General features: G+C 36.4%; 1 protein-coding gene across 1 annotated transcript in view; it reads left to right on the forward strand.

Moving 5' to 3' along the window:
• The window catches only part of CCDC73 (coiled-coil domain containing 73), a 142,643-nt gene that overhangs the window by 38,357 nt on the left and 92,136 nt on the right, over positions 1-12,150 (forward strand). Inside the window, exon 3 of the mRNA XM_059069872.2 lies at positions 671-823. Within this exon, the coding sequence (XP_058925855.1) occupies positions 686-823 (138 nt within the window). The 5' untranslated portion in view covers positions 671-685. The remainder of the gene's footprint in view (positions 1-670; positions 824-12,150) is intronic.

The raw sequence follows: 12,150 nt of genomic DNA on the forward strand, positions 1-12,150 counted from the left end.
CTTACAAGATTAGAGCCAAAGCCTTTCAATTCTGTGGAATGTTATTTTTAAGCTGGCTTTCACACTTAACTCCCAATCTGTTAATGGTAGTATATAGTGGGTTAAAATGGGATTTTGTAAGTGATCCTGGCAGTTTCACTCTTAGTGTCCTAGCTTAGAGCTGGGTGCTGGAAACTTAGCATCTCCCTTAAGGGGCAGTAGCTTGACAGGCTTCCCTACACAGAGTCTTGGCATTGGGTAACCCTGCCTCACCTCAACCCCTGGTCCTGGAGCAGTGGCTTGATGGCCCCTTAAAGGCCATTTCTGCCCTGCAGTGGTCATAAAGGGAAGACTGATAACTAAGCTCAGGCAAAATGTCAAGACCTTTGGCTTTATCCTAAAAATGGAAACTAAAGATATTGGTAATGATTCTCTGTATAACATCTTGAGTCTGTTACACAACCAATTTAAGGAAATGTATTCCATTGTTATTTCATTAGGAAATAAATTGCTGAGTTCCAGCTTCAAGGAAGAGCTAAATATTACATCATATGATATCTCTCTTGATTGAACTATTAAAGCATTGTATCAAAAAACAAGAAAATGTGACATTGTAAAGCCTTTGGAAATATAAGTTGTAAAACAGCAGATAAATTGAATTGCAAAAGAAAAAGACCTTTTTATATTACAGGAAATAAATGTTAATATGGAGAATGATTTTAAGACTGAGTCAGCATCATCTGTCTTCACTCTTCAAAGTTCTTCAGAGACATTGTTTTCTATTCAGCTATTAGATTTCAAAACAAGTTTACTGGAAGCATTAGAAGAATTACGTATGAGAAGGGTAAGTTTCTTTTTAAAATGCTTTTTTAAATCAGAGAACTTGATTTTGTCCAATTTTTTGTCTTAAGGGGAAAAAAAAGACAATGAAATGACCTCTTATTTAGAAAGAAGACATACAGCCCAGATAATGGAGTGAAAGAGAAAAGGTCAGATTTAGTCAATATCAGGAGATGGAAAACAAGAAGTTATAAACTAAAGTGAAAAATAAAACATAGATCTGGTAAGTCAGCTAGTACTGAGTGCCTTGGAATGCATAGATAGCATTACAGTTGGATACTATGGCTGATTAAAAAAAGAACTGCTCTTTCAGGAGATTGTAGTTTTGTTACAGCTGTAAGATGGGTGCCAATGAAATGATTAAATATGAAACAATTAACATGATTAAGTGACAATAAGTGTATGTAGTAAGTATTCTGAGTTCAAATAATAAAATATCCTTATTTTTGGAAGTGATAACCTTGAGATTTTTAGAAAGGAGATATCTAGTATAAAATTGTAAAAGATGGTTGGTTTTAGCAGGAGATCTGTGTTGGACAAAAACCCTTAAAAGCATTTCATTTCTGAGATTCTGTGGGTCTGAATTTGCAGAGCATGTTGACAGCTCTCTATTAGATAGGTTGGAGTTGGTAAGATTCTGAAAAGAAGAAAATAAACTCTAAAACACTGAAATAATGATATAGGGATGTGGTCACTAGGACTTATGTGTAACTGAAGATAGAACAAAAGAGACAGAAAGGAGAATCAATAGAATTTGCTAACTTCCTGAAAATAAGGTGTAAGTGAGAGAAAAAGAGATCTGAAACATTTTTATTATATGAACCCTGTTCTAGGATTTAAAAATATTGAGATTTGTTGTCATAATAAGAAATTTTAATTACCACAATGTTCATCGTGTATAAAGCTACTTACAGGTTTCCCTGTTGGCGCAGTGGTTGAGAATCTGCCTGCCAATGCAGGGGACACAGGTTCGAGCCCTGGTCTGGGAAGATCCCACATGCCGCGGAGCAACTAGGCCTGTGAGCCACAACTACTGAGCCCGTGCGTCTGGAGCCTGTGCCCCGCAACAAGAGAGGCCGCGACAGTGAAAGGCCCGCACACTGCGATGAAGAGTGGCCCCCGCACCGCGATGAAGAGTGGCCGCCGCTTGCCACAACTAGAGAAAGCCCTCACACGAAACAAAGACCCAACACAGCCAAAAATAAATAAATAAATAAATAAAAATCCTTCCCTCTACTTTAAAAAAAATTTAAAAAAAATAAAGCTACTTACTATCAGTATCACAATACTCTATTAAAGAAATCCCGCTTAAAAAAAAGTATCTTAGATAAGCACTGAAAATAACTACTATTATAAAATTAGCTTAAGATGTTATCTTTTCTAAGTAAAGCAAGTTTAGGTAACTATTTAAAGCTTTTTTTTTTTTTTTCTTTTTTTGTGGTATGCGGGCCTCTCCCGTTGTGGAGCACAGGCTCCGAACGTGCAGGCTCAGTGGCCATGGCTCATGGGCCCAGCCACTCCGTGGCATGTGGGATCATCCTGGACTGGAGCACAAACCCGTGTCCCCTGCATTGGCAGGCGGACTCTCAACCACTGCGCCACCAGGGAAGCCCAAAGCTTTATATTCTGTTTCATTATGTTGTAAACATTATATTTTTGTCTGTTTATATTTCTTACTTGAAAAATAAGCTTCCCTTAAAAATCTTCTGAAAAATTTCAGGGTAACAATAGGAACAGTGTTTTTTAGTAATCAAGTGCAGGAATGTATACTACGTTTTCTTAATATTTATTTATTTTATTTTTATTTTTGGCTGCATCGGGTCTTAGTTGCAGCATGAGGGATCTTTCGTTGTGGTGCATGGGCTCTTTGTTGCGGTGCTTGGACTTCTCCCTAGTTGTGGTGCACGGGCTCCAGAGTGCATGCGCTCTGTAGCTGTGGCACACAGGGCTCTCTAGTTGTGGCTCACATACTTAGTAGTTGCAGTGCATGAGCTTAGTTGCCCCGTGGCATGTGGGATCTTAGTTCCCCAACCACGGATCAAACCTATGTCCCCTGCACTGGAAGGTGGATTCTTAACCACTGGACCACCAGGGAAGCCCCAAATGTGTACTACTTTTAATAACATTCCCCACTGAAAGGAGAACTTTATTCTTAAAAAGGGGGAAATTCCTCCTCTCATTGGAAAATGGCAGTTATGATTTTCACATTTACCATAATGGCAACACTTTATCCATATTGCTGGATTTTATTTTTCATCCATATTTTAATAGGAAAATTTCAAAAATGCATAATAGTTGAAAGAATTTCACAGTGAACACCCATATACCCACTAAGATAGGCAGAATAATGGCCACCCCTATGATGTCCACATTCTAACTCTCAAAACCTGTAAATATGTTACCTAACATGGCAAAAGGGACTTTACAGATGTGATAAAGTTACATACTTTGAGATGGAGGGATTATGCTGAATTATTCAGATGGGCCTAATTTGTTCTCAAGGGTTCTTATAAGAGGAAAGCAGGATAATCAGAATCAGAGCAAAAGATGTGATGACAGAAGTAGAGGGTGTGGTCAAAGAGAGATTTGAAGATGTTATACTGCTGGCTTTGAAGATGGAGGGTAGAAGCCACAAGTCAAAGTGTGCAGGTGGAAGCTGGAAGAGGCAAGGAGTTCCCCCATAGAGACTTCATGAAGGTGTACAGCTGAGCCAACACCTTGATTCTAGCTCAGTACGAACATTTTAGATTTCTTTCTTTTTTAATTTATTTTTTATTGAAGTATAGTTGATTTACAGTGTGTGTTAGGTTCAGGTGTACAGCAAAGTGATTCAGTTAAAGGTGTGTGTATGTATATATGTGTATGTGTGTGAGTATATATATATGTATATATATGTGTGTGTGTGTGTGTGTATATATATATATATATATATATATATTCTTTTTCAGATTCTTTTCCCACATAGGTTATTACAAAATATTGAGTATAGTTCCCTGTGGTATACAGTAGATCCTTGTTGGTTATCTATTTTATATACAGTAGTGTGTATATGTTACTCCCAAATTCCTAATTTATCCCTCCCCACTACCTTTCCCCTTTGGTAACCATAAATTTGTTTTCTGTGTCTGTGAGTCTGTTTCTGTTTTTAAGTATGATTTTTTAAGATTCTACATGTAAGTGATATCATCTGATATTTGTCTTTCTCTGACTGACTTACTTCACTTAGTATGATAATCTCTAGGTCCATCCATGTTGCTGCAAATGGCATTATTTCATTCTTTTTTATGGCTGAGTAATATTCCATTGTGTGTATATCTATATATTGATATCTATATCACATCTTCTTTATCCATTCATGTGTTGATGGACATTTAACTTGCTTCCATGTCTTGGCCATTGTAAATAGTGCTGCAATGAACATTCAGGTGCATTTATCTTTTTGAATTATGGCTTTCTCCGGATATATGCCCAGGAGTGGGATTGCAGAATCATAGGGTAGCTCTATTTTTAGTTTTTTAAGGAACCTCCATACTGTTCTCCATAGTGGCTGTAACAATTTACAGTCCTACCAACAGTGTAGGAAGATTTCCTTTTCTCCACACCCTCTCCAGCATTTATTATTTGTAGAATTTTTGATGATGACTATTCTGACTGGTGTGAGGTGATACCTCATTGTAGTTTTTGATTTGCATTTCTCTAATAATTAGGGTTGTTGAACATCTTGTGCCTTTTGGCCATCTGTGTGTCTTCTCTGGAGAAATGTCTATTTAAATCTTCTACCCAGTTTCTGATTGGATTGTTTGTTGTTTTTTTTTTTTTTGATATTGAGCTGTATGAGCTGTTTATATATTTTGGAGATTAATCCCTTATCAGTTGCATCATTTGCAAATATTTTCTTCCCTTCTGTAGTTTGTCTTTTGTTTTGTTTATGGATTTTTTTGTTGTGCAAAAGCTTTTAAGTTTAATTAGATCCCATTTGTTTATTTCTGTTTTTATTTCCTTTACTCTAGGAGACAGATCCAAAAAGATGTTGCTGCAATTTATGTCAAAGACTGTCCTACCTATGTTTTCCTCTAGAAGTTTTCTAGTACTCGGTTTTACATTTAGGTAGTTAATCGATTTTGAGTTTATTTTTGTGTATGGTGTTAGGGAGTGTTCTAATTTCATTCTTTTACATGTAGCTGTACAGTTTTCCCAGCACCACTTATTGAAGTGACTGTCTTTTTTTCATTGTATATTCTTCCTCCTTTGTTGTAGGTAAATTTACTGTAGGTGCATGGGTTTACTTCTGGTCTTTCTATCCTGTTCCATTGATCTGTATTTCTGGTTTTATGCCAGTACCATACTGTTTTGATGACTATAGCTTTATAGTATAGTCTGAAGTCAGGGAGTCTATTTCCTCCACCTCTGTTTTTCTTTCTCCAGATTGCTTTGGCTATTCAGGGGTTTTGTGTTTCCATACAAATTTAAAATTTTTTTGTTCTAGTTCTGTGAAAAATGCTGTTGGTAATTTGATAGGGATTGCATTGAATCTGTAGATTGCCTTGTGTAGTACAGTCATTTTGACAATATCGATTCTTCCAATCAAAGAACATGGTATATCTTCCCATCTGTGTCATCTTTGATTTCTTTCATCAGTGTCTTATAGTTTTCAGAGTACAGGTTTTTTGTCTCCTTGGGTTGGTTTTTTCCTAGGTATTTTATATTTAAAAAAAATTATTTTATTTATTTGGCTGCATTGGGTCTTTGTTGCGGCACGTGGGATCCTCATTGCAGTATGCTGGATCTTTTGTTGCGGCGCACAGGCTCTTTGTTGTGGTGCATGGTCTTCTCTCTAGTTGTGGCACATGGGCTTAGTAGTTGTAGCATGTGGACTCCCTAGTTGTGGCACGTGGGCTCTAGAGAACACATGCTCAGTAGTTGCGGCACGCAGGCATAGTTGCCCTGCAGCATGTGGCATCTTAGTTCACCAACCAGGGATCAAACCTGTATCCCCTGCATTGGAAGGTGGATTCTTAACCACTGTACCACCAGGGAAGTCCCTGTATTTTATTCTTTTTGATGCTATAGTAAATGGGATTGTTTCCTCAATTTCCCTTTCTAACCTTTTGTTGTTAGTGTATAGAAATGCAGCAGATTTCTGTGTATTAATTTTGTACCCTGAAACTTTACCAAATTCATTGATGAGCTCTAGTAGTTTTCTGGTAGTGTCTTTAGGATTTTCTATGTATAGTATCATGTCATCTGCAAACAGTGGCAGTTTTACTTCTTTTTTCCAGCTTGGATCCCTTTTATTTCTTTTTTTCTTTGATTGCTGTGGCTAGTACTTCCAAAACTATGTAGAGTAAAAGTGGTGAGAGTGAACATCCTTGTCTTGTTACTGGTCTTAGAGGAAATGCTTTCAGCTTTTCACAATTGAGTATGGTGTTAAGTGTGGGTTTGTCATATATAGCCTTTATTATGTTTAGGTAGTTTCCCTCTATGCCCACTTTCTGGAGAGTTTTTTATCTTAAATGGATGTTGAATTTTGTCAAAAACTTTTTCTGCATCTATGGGATGATCATATTGTTTTTGTTCTTCAGTTTGTTAATGTGGTGTATCACATAGATTGATTTGTGGATATTGAAAAATCCTTGCATCTCTGGGATAAATCCCACTTGATCATGGTGTATGATCCTTTTAATGTACTGTTGGCTTCGATTTGCTAGTATTTTGTTGAGGAGTTTTGCATCTATGTTCATCAGTGATATTGGCCTGTAATTTTCTTTTTTGTGTGGTATCTTTGTCTGATTTTGATATCAGGGTGATGGTGGCCTCATAGAATGAGTTTGGAAATTTTCCTTCCTCTGCAATTTTTTGGAATGGTTTCAGAAGGATAGGTGTTAACTCTTGTATAAATGTTTGGTAGAATTTGCCTGTGAGGCCATCTGGTTCTGGACTTTTGTTGGGAGTTTTTACATTACTGATTCAATTTCATTACTGGTAATTGGTCTGTTCATATTTTCTATTTCTTCCTGGTTCAGTCTTGGGAGATTGTACCTTTCCAAGAATTTGTCCATTTCTTCCAGGTTGTCCATTTTATTGGCATAGAGTTGCTTGTAGTAGTCTCTTAAGATGCTTTGTATTTCTGCAGTGTCTGTTGTAACTTCTCCTTTTTCATTTCTAGTTTTATTGATTTGAGTCCTCTCCCTCTTTTTCGTGATGAGTCTGGCTAATGGCTTATCAATTCTGTTTATCTTCTCAAAGAAGCAGCTTTTAGTTTTATTGATCTTTGCTATTGTTTTCTTTGTTTCTATTTCATTTATTTCTTCTGTGATCTTTATGATTTCTTTCCTTCTGCTAACTTTGGGTTTTGTTTGTTCTTTCTCTAGTTCCTATAGGTGTAAGGTTAGATTGTTTATTTGAGATTTTTCTTGTTTCTTGAGGTAGGCTTGTATAGCTATAAACTTCCCTCTTAAAACTGCTTTTGCTGCATCCCATAGGTTTGGGATCATCATGGTTTCATTGTCATTTGTCTCTAGGTATTTTTTTATTTCCTCTTTGATTTCTTCTCTATAACCAAGAGTGGTTATAGAGTTACATATTGTTTAGCATCCATGTGTTTGTGTTTTTTATGTTTTTCTCCCTGTAATTGATTTCTAATCTCATAGCGTTGTCAGAAGATGCTTGATATGATTTCAATTTTCTTAAATTTACTGAGGCTTGATTTGTGATTCAAGATGTGATCTATCCTGGAGAATGCTCTGTGCACACTTGAGAAGAAAGTGTAATCTGCTGTTTTTGGATGGAATGTCCTATAAATATCAATTAAATCTATCTGGTCTGTTGTGTCATTTAAAGCTTCTGTTTCCTTATTTATTTTCATTTTGGATGATCTGTCCATTGGTGTAAGTGAGGTGTTAAAGTCCCCCAGTAGTATCGTGTTGCTGTCGATGTCCTCTTTTAGAGCTGTTAGTCATTGCCTTATGTATTGAGGTGCTCCTATGTTGGGTGCATATATATTTATAATTTTATATCTTCTTCTTGGATTGATCCCTTGATCATTATGTAGTGTCCTTTCTTGTCTCTTATAACATTCTTTATTATAACGTCTATTTTATCTGATACGAGTATTGCTACTCCAGCTTTCTTTTTTTTTTTTTTTTGTGGTACGCGGGCCTCACACTGTTGTGGCCTCTTCTGTTGCAGAGCACAGGCTCCGGACGCACAGGCTCAGTGGCCATGGCTCATGGGCCCAGCCGCTCCGCGGCATGTGGGATCTTCCGGGACCAGGGCACAAACCCGTGTCCCCTGCATCGGCAGGCGGATTCTCAACCACTGCGCCACCAGGGAAACCCTCCAGCTTTCTTTTGATTTCCATTTGCATGGAATATGTTTTTCCATCCCCTCACTTTCAGTCTGTATATGTCCCTAGGTCTGAGCTGGGTCTCCTGTAGATAGCATATATATGGGTCTTGTTTTTGTATCCATTTAGCAAGCCTGTGTCTTTTGTTTGGAGCATTTAGTCCATTCACCTTTAAGGTAATTATCAATATGTATGTTCCTATGACCAATTTCTCGATTTTGGGGTTTTTTTTTTTTGTAGGTCCTTTTCTCTTGTGTTTCCCACTTAGAGAAGTTCCTTTAGCATTTGTTGTAGAACTGGTTTGGTGGTGGTGAATTCTCTTAGCTTTTGCTTGTCTGTAAAGCTTTTGATCTCTCCCTTGAATCTGAGATCCTTGCTGGGTAGAGTAATCTTGGTTGTAGGTTCTTCCCTTTCATCACTTTATGTATATCATGACAGTCCTTTGTGGCTTGTAGAGTTTCTGCTGAGAAATCAGCTGTTTTCCTAATGGAGTTCCCTTGTGTGTTATTTGTCATTTTTCCCTTGCTGCTTTCAATAATTTTTCTTTGTCTTTAATTTTTGCCAGTTTGATTACTATGTGTCTCAGCATGTTTCTCCTTGGGTTTATCCTGCATGAGACTCTCTTTACTTCCTGGCCTTGGGTGGCTATTTCCTTTCCCATGTTAGGGAAGTTTTCGACTATAATCTTCAAATATTTTCTTGGGTCCTTTCTGTCTCTCTTCTTCTGGGACCCCTATAGTGCGAACGTTGTCGCATGTAATGTTGTTCCAGAGGTCTCTTGGGCTGTCTTCATTTCTTTTCATTCTTTTTTCTTTGTTCTGCAGCAGTGAATTCCACCATTCTGTCTTCCAGGTCACTTATCCATTCTTTTTTGTTAAAAAATAAGTTTATTTATTTTATTTTTGGCTGCGTTGGGTCTTCGTTTGCTGCACAAGGGCTTTCTCTAGTTGTGGTGAGTGGGGGCTACTCTTTGTTGCAGTGTGCAGGCTTCTCATTGTGGTGGCTTCTCTTGTTGTGGGGCATGGGCTCTAGGCACGCAGGCTCAGTAGTTGTGGTGCATGGGCTCAGTTGCTCTGTGGCATGTGGGATCTTCCCAGACCAGGGCACGAACCTGTGTCCCCTGCATTGGCAGGCTCATTCTTAACCACTGCACCACCCGGGAAGTCCCCACTTTTCCATTATTCTTCCTCAGTTATTCTGCCATTGATTCCTTCTAGTATAATTTTCATTTCAGTTATTGTATTGTTCATCTCTGTTTTTTTGTTCTTTAATTCTTCTAGGTCTTTGTTAAACATTTCTTGCATCTTCTTGATCTTTGCTTCCATTCTTTTCCCGAGGTCCTGGATCATCTTCACTATCATAATTCTGAATTGTTTTTCTGGAAGGTTGCCTATCTCCACTTCATTTAGTTGTTTTTCTGGGTTTTTATCTTGTTCCTTCATCTGGTACATAGCCCTCTGCCTTTCATCTTGTCTACCTTTCTGTGAATGTGGTTTTTGTTCCTCAGGCTGCAGGATTGTAGTTCTTCTTGCTTCTGCTGTCTGCCCTCTGGTGGATGAGGCTATCTAAGAGGCTTGTTCAAGTTTACTGGTGGGAGCGACTGGTGGTGGGTAGAGCTGGCTGTCATTTGGGAAAAATCTGTAATTCCAATTAATAAATGTAGGATAAGCAGAGAAATAGAAACCACCCTTAGAACATCACAGTAACAATTCCTGCAGGGAAGATCCACTGATGAATGCTAAAACTAGTGGATGAAACTTTAAGAAGAAACAGAATAGTTGCATAGTCCGACAATATCTTCCCCAAATTATTTAGTAAGTTACTGTGGTGGTTTTATACATGTTTACATATTGTTTGATACTCCTCCCTCTAGGAAGTGGAGCTTAATTTCCCTTGCCTTGATTGTGGACTAAGTTCTACCAGGTCGAAAATATAAAGGGAAAAATAGTTAAGTTTACTGTGGAGAAACCTGGCAGATACCACTTAACGAAGTGATTAATGTTAAGATCCCCAGAAAGAATTTGTGTGGTATCAATAATTCATGTGAATATCAAGTACTTATGATATGATGTGATGAGAAGGGAACTTTACCTCTGTGGTATTCTTCCCCAAAACCTAGTGTAATCATGAGAAAATATCAGACAAACCCCATATGTGGAATATTCTGCAAGATATCTCAACAATGCTTGTCAAAAGTATGAAGGTCATAAAAAACAAGAAGGCTGAGAAACTCTCACAGATTGGAGGAGTCTAAGGAGACATGATTAAATGTAACATGGTATCCCGTATTGTGTTCTGGAACAGATATTGGTGGAAAAACTAGTGAAATATATAAACTTTGTAGTCTAATCAATAATATTGTTACCATGTTACTTTCTTAACTTTGATAAGTGTATCCTACTTATGTAAGATTTTAACATTAGGGAAGCTGGGCAAAGGGTATACAAGAACTCTACTATCTTTACACAAGTCTTCTGTAAATCTAAAATTATTTCAAAATAAAAAGTTTGTAAAAAAGAAATTAGGACTTTGAAACAGGGAAAATTCAAGAAATACTATAGTACAAATTAATGTGATTCTCTTTTTTATTTTTGAGAGATATTAAGCAAGCAAAACTATATTTGGTCATCCACTTAATGTTTCCTGAGCACTTACTGTGACAGGTTTTAGAGATTATAATACCATGTAATAATAAAGGAGTGCAGAATATACTGTGAGAGGATGGCTAAGGAAATGCCTGACTTTACTAAGGGGAGTGAGGGAAGCTTCATGGAAGAAGTAACTAATGCAGAGATATTATGAATGAGTAGGAATTTTGGATCAGTCTTTCTAAGTGTTTATCAATTATGTTAGTCTTTTCAAGGAATTAAATTTTGACTTTGATGATTCTCTTGCATATTTGTTTTATGTTTTATTACTATCTGCTCTTATCTTTATTATTTCCTTAATTTGTTGTTTTTTGTCTTGAACTTTTGAAGATGGTATTTAGTTGATTAATTTTAACCTTTTTTTCTTTTCTAATATACAGTATTTAAGGCTCTAAACTTTTCTCTTAGCATGCCTTTAGCTGGATTCTACAAATTTATGTAGATTTTATTTTTTATCATTCAGTTCAAATTACTTTCTAATTTTCATTGTAATTTATTCTTTGACCCATGTGTTATTTAGACATGTACTACTTCATTTATAAATATTTGGGAGTTTTATTTTACTTTTTAAAAAAAATTTTACTTTTTATTAACTTTTAAAAATTGATTTTTAGCATAATTTTACTATGTCAGATTATAAGCTCTATATAATTTCAATCACTTAATATTTTTGGAGCTTTTCTTTCTAGTCAAGCATATAATCAAGTTTGGTAAATATTCCAACATAGATGAACTTGAAAATAATATGTATTCTGTATTTCTTGGGTGCAGTATACTATGACTGTGAATTTGGTCAACTTTGTCAGTCTTGTTCAAATCTATATAATTATTGATTTTTTGTCTATATTTTCCTTCTTCTTCTTTTTCTGTCCATGTTTCAGTCTGGTTATTATTATTTTTTCTTTCAGTTAATGAATTTTCTCTTCAGTTTACCTAATCTGATGATTAAGCCAATCTATTGAGTTCTTAATTTCACTTCTTAAATTTTCAGTCCTAATATTTTCATTTGGTTCTACTTTTATAACTTTCATTCCTCTGCTGAAATTGATTTTGTCATATAATTTCTTGAGCATATTAGTTTCATCTGTTTCAAGTCTGTATCTATAAACGCCAGTATCTGGACCCCTTGTAGATCCATTTCTATTGTCTCGTTTTTCTCTTCATTTTTGGTCTTTTGACCTTTTGGCGGGGTGCAGCCAAAAGAAAACAAAACAAAAAAATCCACAGTGATTTGCTAGGGAAATTGTGAAGGAAACTGGGTAATTAATGGTATAATATGTGGTAAATAATGTTAAGCAGCATTTTAATGCCCCATAAAATTAGTTATGCTATGAGTGA

The sequence above is a fragment of the Kogia breviceps genome, chromosome 7 (assembly GCF_026419965.1).
Source record: "Kogia breviceps isolate mKogBre1 chromosome 7, mKogBre1 haplotype 1, whole genome shotgun sequence".
In the NCBI taxonomy this organism is placed as follows: domain Eukaryota; kingdom Metazoa; phylum Chordata; class Mammalia; order Artiodactyla; family Physeteridae; genus Kogia; species Kogia breviceps.